This window comes from Electrophorus electricus, chromosome 23 (assembly GCF_013358815.1).
Source record: "Electrophorus electricus isolate fEleEle1 chromosome 23, fEleEle1.pri, whole genome shotgun sequence".
In the NCBI taxonomy this organism is placed as follows: domain Eukaryota; kingdom Metazoa; phylum Chordata; class Actinopteri; order Gymnotiformes; family Gymnotidae; genus Electrophorus; species Electrophorus electricus.
Window position 1 is genome coordinate 4,489,097 of NC_049557.1, and position 17,762 is coordinate 4,506,858.

At 41.6% G+C, this 17,762-nt stretch overlaps 1 protein-coding gene across 1 annotated transcript; it reads right to left on the reverse strand.

Moving 5' to 3' along the window:
• Window positions 1-69: 69 nt before the first annotated feature.
• On the reverse strand, window positions 70-17,016 carry fhad1 (forkhead-associated (FHA) phosphopeptide binding domain 1). Its single transcript, XM_027016003.2, has 30 exons — window positions 16,947-17,016; window positions 16,657-16,758; window positions 15,784-15,990; window positions 15,214-15,388; window positions 15,019-15,113; window positions 14,631-14,852; window positions 14,243-14,366; window positions 13,820-13,950; window positions 13,654-13,731; window positions 13,473-13,577; window positions 13,115-13,222; window positions 12,934-13,002; window positions 12,599-12,751; window positions 12,233-12,428; window positions 12,051-12,121; window positions 11,816-11,914; window positions 11,241-11,318; window positions 10,760-11,014; window positions 10,463-10,574; window positions 10,000-10,093; window positions 8,781-8,887; window positions 8,362-8,521; window positions 8,131-8,221; window positions 7,423-7,573; window positions 6,732-6,817; window positions 6,502-6,597; window positions 5,561-5,787; window positions 5,143-5,302; window positions 3,095-3,175; window positions 70-1,730 (listed from the first exon to the last, which is right to left on the reverse strand). Exons 1-30 carry the CDS (start codon window positions 16,947-16,949, stop codon window positions 1,572-1,574), a joined length of 3,795 nt encoding a protein of 1,264 aa, XP_026871804.2. The 5' UTR covers window positions 16,950-17,016; the 3' UTR covers window positions 70-1,571.
• Between the last annotated feature and the right edge of the window lie 746 nt (window positions 17,017-17,762).

Sequence of the window (17,762 nt, forward strand, 5' to 3'; positions counted from 1 at the left end):
TGGCCATTAATCCGAGGACTGTTTGAAAATAAGGTTACCCATTAAAATAAAAATCATGTTGTTCTTTATTGTGTTTTGCTGGAAACTTCTCAGTACATATTATTTTATACTGAAAGTCAAACTTCTCCAAACTGTCATGACACACTGACTTGGCCATAGACTTCGGCCAAGTAGAAAACCTGAAATTCCTATCTGCTTCTCTTTTCCTACTGAGCAATGTGGGTCACTGGCCATCAACACTGATCATAAAAAGTACACACATTATGTCACAGCAGCAAGTCACTGGAAGAAAGCAAAAGACTAACCACATTAGCTCTGCAGCTCTGAATAAACACAGTAATGATTTATGTTCAAGGAATGTAAAAACATCCAACATCCCACAAACCATCAGCCATACACAAAAACACATAGCAGTCCATATATCTTTTTTTGTTTTACACTATTCTGTTGTGCTATCTGTTTCTATTAATGCTGTGATGTTACAGGCCTGTCTGTAGTCCTTTGCAACATTGTTATCTCAGAGAACAAAAATGATGATTCAGTCATCATTACCAACACCTTCCTCCTTTATGGAGTGAGAAAGAAAGTGAGTGAGAGAGAGCAAGAGATATGCAGAAACACAGACAAAGAAAAATGAATACGCATGCTGGTCCCAACAAGTTTTGAGGAAGAAAGGAATATGGTATAGAGAATGGGGAAAAAAAGGGTTTTAAGCAATTGTATTTTTTTAAACTACTGTGATTGAATATATAAACAGTATGAATATATAAACTGCATACTTGTTCCTGGAGACAAACATACAACATTTGAAGTCAGAAGTGTATCTTATGTAAGTGCTCAAATGGCAATAGAGTGACTTGTAGTAATACATAATTTAACAGCAGCAAATAGCAGTCTGTATAAAATAGAAAGGGACACATCAGAGATCTTTTTGCTCTACAGACACTTCTTGTGGAAAAAAACGATCTATGATGAGTATAGGATGCCTACTCACTAACTTTGCAGGGCCACACTGGAATTCCAGAGCTGTGAGTCATCGTGATAGTGTGGCCACTTGTGAGGGTGCAGCAAAACACAAGATAACCTTCACAGATAGCAACACAGTGCAACTGCAACAAAATGTTTGTGGGTGTGGATGTGTGAGGGTGGAGGGGAGTGTGTGGGTGAGTATAAGATTAGGCCGCTCTCACAGAACTAACAGATCATTAGCTTCATAACAGCTGGTGCAGGGTGTGTTTGATTCTGGGCTCTGACTGTAAGCTGCACATTTCTAATTAGCAAATTTCTTCCCTGCAGTCTAAGTGAAAATGTGCAGTTATATTTAAAACAGACCTATTTAAAAATCCACACCTGTTCGAAGTGCAGAGACAAGTATAGCAATTCTTCGCAAGTGGTTATCATCCCAGAATAAAATCTCATAAAATCATAATGTATAATTGCTGCAGCAAATACATCCAGATCTTTTGGCAAATCAGAGATGGACATAACAAATATTGATTAAAAGATGCTCTTTTTAATGCAAAGAGCAATGTTTGTGCTGACTTTGCTTGGGCTGAACCCACGTTTCTTGCTCAGTGAGCCTCGGCAAGCTCAGTGCTCTGCTGTCGCAGTGGCAAGCTGGTTTGTGGAGAGGCCATTGTGCTGATCACCTGCCGCCTCCTCAGAACGTCTGCCTCTTCCTCTCTCCTCCTCCTCCTCTCTTGCTGCCTTAGTCGTTTCAGCACGGTGACCTGTGGAAAAAGCCATGCAGAAATACATATTGCACAACATACATATACACATACACATTAACACACACACATACACAAACACATACATACGGAAGCACATGAACACGCACAGAAATGAAAATTTCATACACACATACAAAAATAACATTTTGATATGAGACTACACAAAAATAGCAAAAGAAAAAGAAAAAAACATAAAGGAAAATAAAATGAGCTGTGCAATGATGAGCTCAAGAAAATGGAGCCATAAAAAACACATTACAGGAAAATAAATGGGTGCACTATTGTAAAATCTATTAATTATACTGCAGAAGGTGGTACACGATAACAAATCCAGTCAGCCGTGCCTGAGGGAGGCTATACAGAAGCAGACTCAATGTCTCTACATTCCATGCACACAAGCACACATGTGCACACAAACTTGCGCGCGCGCACACACACACACACACACACACACACACACACACACACACACACACACACACACACACACACACACACACACACACACACACACACACATACACACACAGAGTTTGTTTACACTGGTGAGCACAGCTCAGTATAACTGAAAGCTCAGGGCCCCATTTTCCAAAAGCATGCTTTTGTCTGCTGTACCATTTAACTATGATCTTTGTTTTACGATGCTTTTGGGAAAACCAGCCCTGGATACACTGTGAGACTGCACAATACTCTATGTGAATTGTTTATTAAGGTAGAGAGATTGTTGATCTTGGCTTTTGTTTGTCAGATGAGAGCATGGTTGTTTCATAATAGGCAAATTAGTCTAAATGCAATTCATAGATGTATCCTGAACTGTAGTCGTTGACTGATTATGTTTAGGCCATTAGCTGTTGGTTTGCAGTGTTGTTAAAAAAGAAGACCTGCTGCCACAAGTGGCAGACAGTAACAGACACACACAGCATTATGAGGAAAAAGGGAAAGGACCTGCTACAGAAGAAATAACAACAGTCTTTTACTAAAATATGTTAACAATATAGTGTCAAAGTGATATAACCCAAAATGATGATCTGAAAGATTTTCAACATCTGGAACTAGGAGCACAGTTAAACAGCTGAATTACATGGTCAAGGACAGATGTTGGGTGGACCACGACCATGTGGGATATTGAGAGGGAGAGAGGGAGAGGGAGAGAGAGAGAGAGAGAGAGAGAGAGAGAGAGAGAGAGAGAGAGTGTGAGTGTGAGTGTGAGTGAGAGAGTGAGGCTCCAGCTGGAAAAAAGGTGCACTAAAGCTCGACTAGTGAAAGGTCATATTGGTTCATTCATACTGGTCATATTGATGGTTAAGGGAATGATCCAGTATCCAAGGAGCTGGCCAGTCGTACTGTCCTATTGAACTCACCTTGTAACAGCTCTCATCTGGTACACAGTTGTGATGGCCCACTCGTTTACTCCTGCCCTCCGTTCTCTCCATATTCAGAGCCTGAGAAAGAACCTTGATTACTAAATGCGCTTAGAGAGTGGCAGAGAAAGAGAGAGATGCACTCCCTCCTTCACTGCCAGAGATTCAAAGCTATATGAGAATTTCACAGATTTAAATATCTGATCCCTTATTTTAAAACATTTACAGAATCGGGAAAACAACAGATAATTCTGTGAGAGGGAGACACAACCTCCAATGGTGCAGTGTGTGTCAGTGTGTCTCCACCTGAGAGTCATTCTTACTGCTGCTATCCGCCCTCTTTTTATGTGTGTATACATAAACACATCTTTATTCAATTTGTTGTCCCGTATTTTGAAATTAAGATTGCTCTTATTGCAATTTTTTCTGTTTTTTGTTATTGCTGAAATGCTTTGGCAATATTGTAATCATTACATTCATCCCAATGAAGTTACTTTGAATCTTGAGTCTTGGGGAGGGGTGTTCTCTAAGCTTTTAACTCAGCCAAAATGACATACTTTGTGTTATACCCACTGGACCACTACTTCCTTTGGCCACTACTGGGAAGTCTGAGCCTCTGTGAGATGATTGGTCATGTTGGACAGACTGGAGTACGGCACTTCCCTTTTAACTTAGTGCACTGCTTATGTGTGGAAAAATCTATGTAGTGATGCATTAGCTATATTTAATAATATGATAAATTATTTACTAATCACTAGCTGTGGCTGTGAAGGAAAATGCAGTTGTGCCAGTAGTAATATTAAACCGAATTAAGATCAATCCAAAATACTCTATGACAAACAATGCAATGCAAAGCAATGACAATTCTTGGAAATAAATAAGAAAAACCCAGGCCCCAGTAGTATCCATAAGTTAAGAAAAAAGCAATACTAAATTAACTACTTGTTGTGTTAAATTCAATATGTCTGCACACAGTGCGGTAGATTGACATATGCAAAATGTGTTTTTATTGTGAATCCCAGAAAACAGAGGCTTAATGTTCTATAGTCTTGTTTTCTCTGCAACAATACTATAAGTCAAATTCTCAACAATTTAAGTGAGCCGCACAACTAAGGTTTTTTTTTTAGTCATGGAGTAGCCTTTAAAGGCACCCTCTGTTTAAATCCTGCATGTAATTCAGTCCCCATATGGGCAACGCCACGTCCTGGATATTAATTTAGGTTAGTTTTATTGTCATTTTACTGTACAGGCACTGTGCACTGAACCAAAATGGAACTAGATGGAAGTCAACCATAATAAAGCCTCCTCTCTCTCCTTCAATAGCCTGCCCCCTCCCTCCCTGTTTCCCCAGAAGCCAGTGGAGAAACGTAGTCCAACACAGACACCAACTTCCTCTCACTGAGCCGGTTCTATTCAGACATGACTTGCTGATCACCTGGACACATTCATATAGTGGTGTTTACAGTCTGAAGGGAAATGGCATCATAAAAATGATTGAGGCTAATCAAACCAAAACTGATCGTTGTTAATTCATGTCTTGCCAGGTCTCTTTTAAGCTCTGAAAAAGGACAAGGATTTTTATGATAATTGTTTACTCATGATTCTTACATTCTTAGGCATCAAAAATGTTCTGCTTGTCTCTGCCCAAAGCATTGGAACTTTGCTGAGATCTGGCAGGTGCAAAGCCAGAGCACACTTCTGGTTCCTCAAGGCCTTGTCATTCTCTGCTGGGGAACCTGTGATAAAGATCTTACAGCTCCTCAGCGGAGGCTGGATGTTTTTGGGCTAGTGGACTAAATAATGCAGCACAGCTCTGGTAATGCAGCACACCTTTGTAGCCAAACCACCCTTTACCTCTGAGCCACAGATGGTTCTTCATTCCAGTATGACCTGTCTTCAGTGTCTCTGTCCGTCTACCTGAATGCCTGCGTGTCTCTTTCTCCTTTTTTTGGTCTGTCTGGGAACTATTTTGAGCTCTCTGTCTTTCCACACCGTGAACCTGAATTGTACCATACACTTCGGTGTGCAATATCTGCACGTTCTGTTACCTTGCGGTCCCTGTGGCCATTGCCACGATGTTCCCGTTCCTGCTGCAGCTCAGCACGTGTGTGCTGGAGGGCCAGCTGGAGCTTATCACTCTCTTGCTTCAGAGTGTCCAGCTCGGTCTGCAACTCAACCTGCAGTTTCTGGCCTTCAGCGTGGCTCTCCCTGGGCAGCAAAAGAATGAGAGGGTGAGAAAGAGAAAGCGAGAGAAAGAGTGAGAGAGAGAGAGAATGAAAGAGAGAAACAGACAGGGAGAGAAAAAGACAGACAATGAGGCTGAATAACCTTGTGTTCATATTATTTGAGAGGGGATGTACTTCTGCTGTTTGTGTGTGTGTGTGTGTTTGCACACAAGCTTATTTGCACTAGTATATGTGTGTCTGTCTGCACTTTAGTATAAATCAGTCTATTCTGTCTGGGCACCTGAGTGTTTGTATCTCCTTCTGGCTCTCATGTAGAAGTAGCTCTTTGTCCCGATTCTGGGTGCTCAGCAGAGCCAGCCGGCTCCGGAACATCTCCAGGTCTTCCTGTCGGAGGGAGGCCAGCCGCTCTCTCTCCCTAGGCGGGAGGTGCTTCAATGGGACACATCCTGAAAGTTGCCCCTCGCTCAGCTCCAGCGCTTCACACAGTGCCCGTGCCAGATCCACGTACTAAGCAAAGTAATCCGATGTTGTTCCAAAGTGAGGTTATTTAGCTTGAAATAAGACTGAGTGATTTTGGACAGCAACTATATTTATCTCACTGATAGCTCAGACATTTGCATGGATGATTGTGTCTACTGAGTAATCTCCTCCCAAGTCCACAATGCAAGCACAATATCCTTCTGTTTTTCATTTCCATACTTATTTGGGTGAGTCTGCAATGAGCAATTTATCACACCATAGTCTGTGGCACAAGGGATTTAGCTGCCTACACCTGTTTCAAAGTAGTAAAGTTGCCAGTTTATTAAATGATAATGATGAGAACATTTTCAGTCAGCAATCACCCCCAGTGGACACTCCACCTTACACACCAGAGTTGCTGAGTAATTCAAAAGTTTTAAGTGGGAACTCTGCTCCACCACCATTGAAACCAGTAAAGGGAGGGTGGTGCACAGCGTTGGAGAGTGGAAGGATGAAGCAATTTAGCTCAGGGTCTAAGTTAATAAAGCTTGGATTCAAAAATAGCACACAATTTCCGGTAGCACAGATAAGAAAATCATTTCAGAGCAAGAGCATGTCGAACACATTGAGACCTGTGGCAATGCTTTTAACACGTCACAAGACAGGGCACATTATATGATACTTGGTGGTAGATTTCTGTACTTTTTTGATGAGATACTGGATCTCACACACACACACACACACACACACACACACACACACCGTACTCTCGCTGAGCTCCAGAGCGTCAGACATGTCCAGCCTCGCCATGCGTTCCACTGCAGTCTCCCGCAGGGCCTCAGGGAATGCAAAGCCACCCTGCAGGAATCGAACAGAGAGCCTTTACAAACCCAGCACAACAACATGCACTGTGCACTTGTTAAAGAGCACATATACTGGCCCACAGTAAAGGTAATTCTAATGTTAATATCAAGGCAAAGCTCAGTTTGTACCACAAAGCTGACAGATCCCTTTTGCACTGCAGGGTTCTGAAGCCTTTGATTCTGTCTCACTGGCTCCCTCTGCTGGGCTAACAATTCTGCACAGATTGCGACACAGGAGAGACAAAAAAAATTGGGTGCATATACAGGGCATATTCCATAATTTCCTTGATTTCTATTTAATTTTCCTTTATATTCAGTTTGACCTATGTATGACACATACTTTCTTGCAGGTTTTATGTTTAGGCCTGTTTCAGAGTATTTCTGTAATCCTTTTTCTGTGCCATGCTACAATGTTTTTCTGGGGCAGAACACACCGAGGTCAGAGGAAAACTCCCTGATGAATCAGACTATAGTGTCTATAGTCTATAGGGCCTCATTCACCCACTTTCTTTCCCAATGCTCTTCTCTTCTCTACTCTGTTCATTCTATTCACGTTTGACCTCTGTGGAGTTAGACTGATGTCAGATGCTAACAGCTTAATGCTAGACTTCTGGTGAAAATGCTCACCTGAAAATATGCCAAGCACACAAATAAACACTTTGAATCCAATGATCATTAAAGCCTCCTGGCTCATCTTCTACAAATTTCTAAGAGTGCAGTATAACATACTCATGAAATCGCTGCTGACTTTAGGTTAGTGTATCCTAGTACCCTTTATCCTGGCATTAAAGATAGTTATAACAAGTCAGCTGCAGCTCACTGCTGGGCCACTTCAGTTCAACAGCTCTGATCCGCTCTTTCATTTCACTGAGAGTTTCCTTCTGCTGATGGATCATTTCTTCACGCCGATGACCTTTGCACTTTGACCTGTGCGTAATCCGATTGCTGGGACTCACCATGACAGCCACATCCTGAAAAAACGATGAAGAAATTCATTACTCAGCTGGAACATCTGCCGAACCTTCTGCGCATGTGTGCTTGTGTGTGTATGCTGTGTGTGAGAGCACTTGTGTTTATTTAGTTGTAACCTAATCTAATATTACAATGCACGTTTTCAAAGAGGGTTTGTTCTTAGTCCTACTGGTGCCACACAGAGCAGATATTTGTTGGCGGATGCAGGGTCTGTAATGCAGACCACATCAACAACAGGTCACTTCAGTTTAGGTGTGGTATTTGTATGTGTATGCTTGAAGGAATGCGAAAGCTTGGTTGGCAGTCTCTATGAGTCTAAGTGATATGGATCTCGGCTCTATAGCTTCAGATTCAGTTCATGGGGTTCAAACCACACATCTTCACAGCTACAAAGAATATCAGCTCTATCATCTGAATAATGCTGATGCAGCTATGTTTGTCTCCTACTGAAAAAAAAGGTTAGTACAAATGAAGGCTGCAGTCAGAGACGGGGACTAATCATTTTCATTTGGGCTCAGCACAAGGGAAACCTGGGATGACTGGCTGCTTCTCTCACCTTAGTGTGTGGCGTTATTAGAAGGGAGCCAAGGTTTGTGTAGCCCTGGGCCTGGCTCTCGTTTAGCTCTCTCTTCTCTCTCTCGGTTTTGCTAGCAGTAACAGAGAAATAGCTTGTTATGAGCAAATTCACTTCACTGTTTATTACAACATGGAGGATTACACTGGGTAAGTATGATGAACATTTATGTGTGTGTATGGGTGTGTGCGTTTGTTATTGTGCAGTTCATACGCCAGTTTCTCGGTCAGAATCTTCAGTTCCTCATCTTTCTGTTCTACCAGTTGTGTGGCCATGGTTAGCTTCTGTGTGAGCATGCTCAGCTGCATCCTCTGGTCTACCACCAAAGCTCTGTGTGTCTCCAGCTCAAACTTCTGCTGCTCACTCAGTTCCCCTATACACACCAACTACCACTTACTTCCAGTACAAAGATCTGTTTGAAATGCTGATCGAAAAGCATTATTTTTGCCATTTGTCTGATACTATTCAGAAAGGTTGTTTTATATTTCATTGGTGAAAGTAGGACATTTGCAACATCATTAAATTACATTAATTTACTCAGGGAAATATCTGTCATCACTTTAAATCAAAATATTACATATCTTAAGCCGCTTCCTAATACCAGAGAGAAGTAAGGTCAAAGTGTAATGCACCTGTAAGGTCAGAGAGTCGAGCATGGGCCTGGGCCAGGTCATGACTCAGAGAAGTGATGACCTCACCCTGCCTGACAACTTCCAGCTGGGAAACTCGAAGTGACGCCCTGAAAACAAAGGGGGGGTGGGGGGGGGGAGATGGAGAGGAATTTAGTGTTTCATACAAATTTCAAAGATAAGGTCTTAAGGTAGAATGACAAGTGAAATGATTATTTATTCAGAAAACAGATCAGTGAGTTCTAATTCTCTAACAATCTAACAGTCACCTTGAATCAAGCATCATGTGGAAGATAAGAAAACATACCATACAAAGGCACATGTACATTCTGCTATATCAGAATTTCAGCGTGCTAAAACTGGTCATATTAGCTGCCACATCTCATACTTGACTGTTGTTTTTTGTCTTTTCTCAACTTCTCAGACTCCCACTGCTGTCAGGCCTTACATAAGTATCTAATAAGTGATGCTGCAGAGACAGAACTTAAGCTTGTCAGTGCTTCCACTATGAAGAGCAGTGTGAATACAGTATACAGTATGAAGGGCAGGACAATGTGTTGGCAGTTAACCTGGAAAAAACATTTTAAATCTGAATTCAAATATCCTGCAGTAGTCATACTACAATATGTTCATAAATAATTTGAGTAATCTGAAACATGCTAATCTATTAATTTGGAGGATGACCACGCATTGTGATTACCGTGTATTTCTGCAGCAGGCACAATTTTAGTTATATATGGTGTTAAGGTAGATTAAGGATTATGCCACAGGATTATAAATGGACCATACCTCTGTCATGTTACCTTAAACTCTCTAGTCTTTGTTGCCTCGCACCATTTCTGTTAGCCACCTTCCAATTTTACATCATACGTTTCTGACCACAGGGCCACAGTTGGCTGTCTTAGCCCAGCAGTGACATTTGCATAAGTCAAAGCTCAAGGTATATCACTTTGCCTGAAGCACTCATACCAGTGTAAAATTCACAACCATGTCGTTACCATACCAAATAATATCCCGTCAGCAGTGATTCTTTGGTCAGAAAGTGAACAGTGATAATTAAGGTACAGTGTGGCTGAGAAACTGTGCGTGGTAACAGGTGGGCTGCAATCTGTAACTTGACACCCAGACAATTGTACAAAATCTCCAAGTATAGTACAAAAAGACAGTAGAAAGATGTACCTAATAAAGTGGTAGGTGAGAGTATAGTTGTGGTTTATTTTACCTGAGAGATGCCACGGTCTGCTCCAGGTTCTGTAACTCTTTTGATTGTTCTAGTACTGCAGTGTCTTTACCATCCTCCAGTCTACTGAGTGCCTCTAGAGGACATTTATCAAAAGCACATCCTTTGAAATACACATAAGGATGACACTGACAGAGTCCCATTATACGCTGATCTTGACAGGACAGCTGTTAGTCCTGTGGCATGTTAAACCACAATATGACTATTGTCTTAAACATGATTCGGTGATCCTGTCATATGATTTGATGATCATGATATATTAACATAAACATGATCAGAAAACTACAAACTGTATTGAGTGGTGTTACCGTGCAATAACAGTCATGTAATTTTTGCATATACTGCAATTGTACAGGGGAAAATTCAACGTCATAATAAAATAGTTAAATGTACGATTGCTCAGCCGCTGTTTACCCTGAACTCCTGTATGACGTAAAACTCTTACCTGTGAGGCGCTCTGTTAGTGTGTCTCTTTCCTCCTGCATCTCTCTCTTTGTCTGCTCAGCTGTGTTCACGCGTTTTTCCATGGCAACAATGGTGTGAGCGTGTTGCCGAACCTTCCGTTGAATATAGTTTCTACTCAGTTCAGTCTCCTCAGCTCAGTTCAGTCCATTACACACATATTGTATTATACAGTGAGTGCATTTTCACTAGCCCCGTTGTCGAACATGCAGGAAACACAGGAGTACAATGAGGAGCAAAAACTGTGAACATTGTGTGAGTAGCAAAAAACTCCCAGTACCTGCTCCCGATATTCCTCAATCTCCACTCTTGACCTCTCCCTCTCCTCCTCTGCTCCTCTCCGCAAGGCCTCCTCCACTCTCCTAATCCACTCTCCCTCCCTGTCTTCCTCCTCCTTTATTCTTCCCCTCCACTGCTCCTCTCGGCACTCTCCTTCTCTGACCCTCTCCCTTAGGTCTGTTTCTCTCCTCTCCGCTTCCTGCAGTTTGGCAAGCCACTCTCCTTCCTGTGTTTCCATATCCAAACGCAAAGCCACCTGGGAAAATAGAAAACAACATGGATATTCATAACCAAAAAGAAACAAAAACTAGATTTACAGTAGTCAAGAGTAGCCGAACAGATCCCTGGAATAACACTGAGGATAATTTAATTTGCACTTGGGTTGATAACAGGTCCATAGTGGATCTGGAATGTATGTGCATTCATACCCATAATGAAGTTATTCATACCCACACTGGGAAAGAAAATGAGTTTTGACTCACTTCAACGTTTCTGGCTGACTCCAGATTAGTCTTCATTTTCTCTATTTGCTGTTTCAGTGTGTTCTCCACCTCGGCAACCTGCAACATTCATCAGACCAGAGGAAGTGGAATTTAACCAGCTGAACTGAACTGAATATGGTATCACACATGTGAATGTACCTTTCATTTTGCTGCCCTTCCTCATTTAGAATTTCTGTACAAAGACCACTAAATGTTCACAAGCACTAAACATTATTAGAGATGGATACTATTCAGCAAAGGAGAACTTTACTTTCCTGTGCTCAGGGACAATACGTATGTCTATTAAAGAGAGAAGATTAACACTATGTAATAGCATTTATCCCGGCACTATATAAATTTTATATGCTTTGAGATGATTAGCAAAGTGGTATGTGTGTTGGGGGTGTGGGTGTGCATTATAGCTTGTGTGTTTGTATGTTTCTTTTACTTTTTACATACGTAAAAAGTACTTGAATTGTGTATGTATTTGTGTATGTATTGTTTAATATAGAACAAAATGAATGTATCAAGACTTGATGGGTCTGATAAGGTCTTTGTAGGGTCAATAGCATCACCTGTAGTTTCTGCTGCTCCAGTTCCTGCCTCATGGCCTCTAGTCTGTTCTGCAATTCATCTGTTTGGCTTTCTCTCTCTTCAAACTGCTCCATGGCTGCCTACCATATTGAATGTCACAACAAAAGTGAAGTTGTCTTTTCTGGATGTTCATGTGACTGTTCAAATTACACTTAAAATGACCGTTCTGAATCTTCACATGGATTCTGAAAGTACTGTAAAAGAACCTCTCCAGACCTTCAGACTCCTGAACTCTGACTGGACCTCTATGTGCCGTAGGCACAGAGTCTTTATGGCCCCTGAGACTCCTACAACAGCATGTGAACAGGTAGACTAGTCAGTGTTGTGCAATGATCTCTCAGTGAGTCTGGCTTAGATGCAACTTTTGCATGTGTGTCTGAGTTCTGGTGCTCTTTTACCTCCAGTCGTCTCTGAAACCTCTATCCCTGCAGCCTGCAGTCTGTCTACAGCATTCTGTAGTACAGTGTGTAAACTTATCAGTATCGACAGTGTCAGCGTCTGAACCCAGCTGATTGCAGGACACACACTCTCATCCCGGAGAGCAGATATTTGGCTCTTAATCGAGTCCATCATAAATACATTCTCTACATGACTCTGTGGATAGTGTCAAACATATAATATAATCCATTAAATACATAAATAATTTACCTATTCCTTGGCATTTTAGTAGTACAGTTGTGTTGTTATAATACCTATAAAAACACCAGTTACAATTTAAAAAATATCATATGAAACTTTATAATATAACTGAAACTGAATGATACCTGGCATTCGTTCAGTCTAGCCTTGAGTTTCTCGGTGTCTTCTTCCATCATCCTCTGGTTCTCTTTGTGTTCCTGCAGTTTTTGTTCCATCTCCTGTATTCTGGATCTGAGCAACTCTTTCTGTTCTGCTAGGTCTGACAAACGTTCCAACAGCTACACAGAGAACAGAAGAAGCAATCTGAAGTGCATGTTTGAGATAAAAAGTGCACTTCTACGTGTTTGAGCAAAACAATGGATGGATGGATGGATGGATGGATTGATGGATGGATCAATGAACACATGCATGGACATTTGGATTTTGCAATAAATAAATCTGTGATTGTTTATTCAATTACCTCTTCCTCTGTTATTGTTTCGGATGTTAAATGCATGCGTTTTATGATCTGGCTGCGAAGGTTCTCAAGCTGAAAAGAGAATCTTAGGTTTTTATTTACTACTAACGTGTCTACTAATACCAACGTCACTGAATGTACTTTGAAAGTAATTACAACAAGCAAATAACCCAGGCTCTCCAACCCTTGTCTGTGTGTGTCTCTGCTCTGTCTGGGCACTCTGTTCTCTCTGAAGTGTTTGCTGCTGCAATACGTTGAGCTTGTCCACCTCAGTCTGCAGAGAGGCTTTTTCCTGTATCACAGGACACAAACACATGCAGGAGTCCACCAGGAGAAATCGCCATGTATGCACAGCAACTGTATGCTTTTTCCTGCCTCAAAATACCTCAGAGCATCTACGTCTAGCACAGGGCAAGTATACCATGTGAAACCAAACACAGATGGGATAGAGCCTTGCTCCTGTTCCTATGTGAGCACAAACATGACAGTGACAGCATGCTGTTGCTTTGAATTTCTGAACCAAAATTTGTGTTTGGTGTGACCTTTGCCATCTGCACCAGTCTTTGTTTAAGTGAATCCCACTCTGCATCTCGCTTCTTCAGCTCTTTCCCCTTCTCGCCTAGGGTCAGCTCCAACTGCTGCACAGCCTGCAGGAAAACCATTTAGTGACCAAAACAACTGATGCAGTAAGACTGCTTTGCATGTAAAAGCATGAATGTCAACCTTCTTGAGGGATTCCACTTCCTTTTCCTTGGCTTGAAGCTCCTCCTGACATTTCATTGTCTCTTTCATCTTTGATAACTGTGAAGAATGACGTTTAGAAACAATGAGGGTGGTTTTCGTTTTCTTGTAGAGAGAAATGCCAGAAGCAAGGATGGGATTGAAAAACCTTGGCAGACATGTTGCTAAGCTGAGCATCCTTGTGTCTCATGTCCTGTCGGAGCTTGTCCACTTCAGCAGCCAGCTTTACTGTCTGCTTCTCCCGAGCCAACAGGTCCTTCTGTAGACTGTTTACCAGTGCTGAGACATGAACAGCAAACCACACGATCAAGGAACTCCTCCACAAAAAAAGAATAACAGTGTAACAACTGCAATGCAGCATTTAACTCTGTTAGGGGTTCATCAAATACTACCAATACTACATAGTACAATGAGATCTGCTTTAAGTGAAAAAGATAAATGAAACTGGATTATAGTCTGAAATCAGATTAAAAGTCATATGTAAAATAACAGTATGGAAGGAAAAAGCTGTTCAGCACAAGAGAAGAGGTTTATGGGAAGAGGTTTGTGGGATCCTTCTGGCCATTTTTACCTGTAGACTTGCTGCTTTCACCCTTCAGGTTACTGAGCTGTGCCCGGAGCCTACTGATGCTCTGATCTCTGTCTGCTATAGCCTGCCGAGTAAGCTCACCAGAACTGCTCTGCATCTCCAGCATCTACACATATTACACATCGTTACAGTACATGTCTATATGTATACATAAGTGCATACTTAAAATACAGTAGAGGAAAGTAAAAGCAAAAAAAACATAAAAGATGACAGTAGACATTAGTAGACTTCATCATCAGTTTTGGGTAAGTGTATGTGGAGACAGAGGCATAAAAAGGGAGCACACACACAGAGACAGACACTTGGGCAGACAGACACTTGGTCATAAATAGAAAGAAACAAAGGACAGCATTACTCTCTAAAACTGCACCTGCTCCTTCAGCTGCTGTATCTCCTCTTTCTTCTCATGTATGTCTTTGGCCAGACTGCGGAGTTTGTGCCTGATGTCTGAGTCGCTCTGGCCGCTCTGAGAGAGCTGCAGCCGGAGCGCTGACACCTCTTCCCTTAAAGCCGCAATAACATTCTCATTCCTCTGAGCTTCTCCCACAAGTGTATCATTCAGGTTCATCCCACACCCCAGCCAGCCCTCCTCCTGGGAAAAATCGCAGGAGACAAGCAAAATGATGCCATGATGCCAAACTACTTTTTTTAATACAAATAATATAACTAAATTTTAAAAATTCTAATCCTTCAAGTTCACCTACAGTCATGATATTTGTGTGTAGTGTCTGGTTTTTAACTCTTTGAGTTACACCCACTTTGTTCTGGAATAAGTCCTGCATGCTGTGAGAACTACGCGATGCTGCAAGAGCTCTAAAAGAGAGTTCTCTTCCTGAGCCAATGGTCCAGCATCCTACAGCAATCAGAAACAACCATTTTTTTCTTCAGTGTCGCTGTGGCAGACTGACAGTACTGGATAGCTGGGTTTGGATGAGGTAGAAGAGAGCCACTACCTGGTCTGTGAAAGTGGCCCCTGAGTTCTGCTGTCTTCTGGCCCGAATTGGTCCGCTTAGCTCCTGCGCTTGCTGGCCGGGGCCTGCGTGGGGGGTGAGGGGTTATGGGAGGAGAGCGTGCCTGACTCCTCACTCGAGCTGGTGGCACAGCAGACTGGGCAGGTAGAAAAGGGAGCTAAGTGAACACATGAAAGAGGAGTGAGACATATGGAGAGAGATTTTTAAAAAAGGACAGTAACACGATATTGACAAACACTTAACAAAGTAACATTGCATGACACAACAGACATCAAAATAAGTGCAACAAGAGCCAACAAATGACAGAAAACAAGCATTAACCTACATTGAGCCATCGCAACATTACACCAATACACTTACTAAAACTTACTAAAACCTAGGTGAATGAACCTCACAGTTTATAAAGAAAAAAATTAATGTAAAGGCAAAAAAAAAAAAAAAAATCTATAAAAGACTTTCGGAGCCAAAAGGCAAAATTACGCACAAGTATAAAGAAGTGAATAAAGCTGCTCCTTTTCCTTTTTCTGTATTCAGATATGTCATATATCTTACTGGGTCTGAAGTGTCCATTAAGAGCTGATATGCTGAGCCTCCATAGCCAAAGTGAAGCTCGTCTCCTTGTGTAAGGCGCACTGCGGCATTGTGTATGCGACAGTCATTGACATAAGTGCCATGTACAGAATTCAGGTCATTCAGAACATAGCAGTTCTCAGCCTCATTCCATTCTATAGTAGCATGGTGCTCATCCACACCACCATTCTGTTAGGAAAACCACAAAAACAAGATAGACTGGGGAAATTTGGAAAAACACATTTTATGAAAACTTTATTATTGTATAATAATTACTTTAATTAAGCTATATGAATAAGTAGACTACTCTGTATTTTGGTATCTCTTGGACAAATGCCGTCATGTCATTGCATTTGTAATGTTCAGCGGTAAGGAGGCGGACGCATGTGCTGAGAGGAGCGAGATTTAATAGGGGCAAATCCAAAATCAGGGTCATTAAGGCAGTCCAGGGTCACAGAGCCGACACGGAGAGTACTGGGAAACATTACAAAACAAAAACACACGAAGGCTAAATAGGGAAGCAGGCTAGGGAACACTCAGGACTAGGAAACACGAAGGCTAAGATAAATACAAAGAAACAACCATCAAACATTAATTCAAAATGAAATCAACAGTCAAACAAACAATGAACAGCCATGACCAAGGCACACAGCAGGGTTTAAATACATGAACTAGAAACGAGGGACAGGTGTACGCAATCAATGTGAGGACAAAACGAAACTGTGGAACGGAACAGAACACAAGACATAGAAAACACGGAACATGGAAGGGACTGATTGTGACAGTATTTTTACTATTTGAAAAAAAAAAATGTGATTAAACCTTTATTAATACAGCAAAATATCATTAGGTTACCAGCAGACAGAGATGAGAATCCTTGTGTCTTCCCACTGTAGTTCGTTTGGGCTGGAGTTTAACTATCCAGTTTGAAGTTGTAAGATACCCCCTCATTTCAATCTACCCAGAAAAAAAGTTCAAAATACGTACTGTACATAAATTAGTATAGCAAACTATTCTAAGTAGGGTAACGCAGGAAAGCAGTTGCGCCTTTAAGTGAGTGTCAATGAAAATGTTTGCTATGCACTGTATTCACGAACTAGGCTATTAAATATGTTATATCTTTGACTTTTGTAAAGTTACCTTACCATGCAGATAGTAGGACACAAGTTGTTCTTGTCTGAGCTGAAAACGTAGCTAATAGTACCTTAATGTTACATAATTCCTATTTATTTCAATGCATCAGCGTCTACTTGTCACAGATGATCTTCACTTATCCTAATTATTATGCCAATTAATATTCCTCGAGGAAAGAAACACAGTAGCTGCTTCCAAGTCGTGAGACTCTCGGGTCTATCCTGCTGTCACGAGACAGGCTGTATACGGGCGTCATGGTAACGCGCTTTGGAAAGCCCCGCCCTCACCACAGTGTCGCGTTGCCGTTGCCTGTGGTGTTTTGGTGTTGCGATGCGATCGTCTTCCTTGCGTCCATCTATCCAATGACTGATGTTTGTCTATGGTGCACTATCCACTGTACTGTACTGTCTACTGTAGGCCGATATGCACTTTGCCAAAGCTGCATGGTGGGCAGCAATTTGTGGCGTTTGTGTTAAAGAATGTGTGATAAAAACATTGGTTACAGCATTTGCTTCTGAGTTTAGGGGTTCATGCTGGGTTCATGCGGGAAGCAGAACGTATCTTCTGTGCTGATATTCTGCAGTATAGACTCGGTATCGGCCAGCTCGTTAAGACCACAACATAATGAAACATCTATAAAGTTTATCTGAGCCAAAGTTTAAACGAATTTAGAAAAGAAACAGTCTAGGCAAAACATGCTTGGTTACAGTATTTAACACAGAAACTCTGCCAAAAAGAAGGAAAACCACAGGATGAAGAAACCACACAATGCAACATGAAGAATGCCCCTCCTTTTCTCTGAGAGCTCTAAAGCCATTATGAGCTCT

Bases quoted from the DNA above. Each gene is read 5' to 3' on its own strand.
- fhad1 (XM_027016003.2), bottom strand. The intron at 15,991-16,656 runs GTAACCTAATGA...TTTTCCTAACAG, and splicing joins ATTCTCATCTCTGTCTGCTG to AATGGTGGTGTGGATGAGCA. The intron at 8,222-8,361 runs GTATGAACTGCA...TGTTACTGCTAG, and splicing joins ATTCTGACCGAGAAACTGGC to CAAAACCGAGAGAGAGAAGA.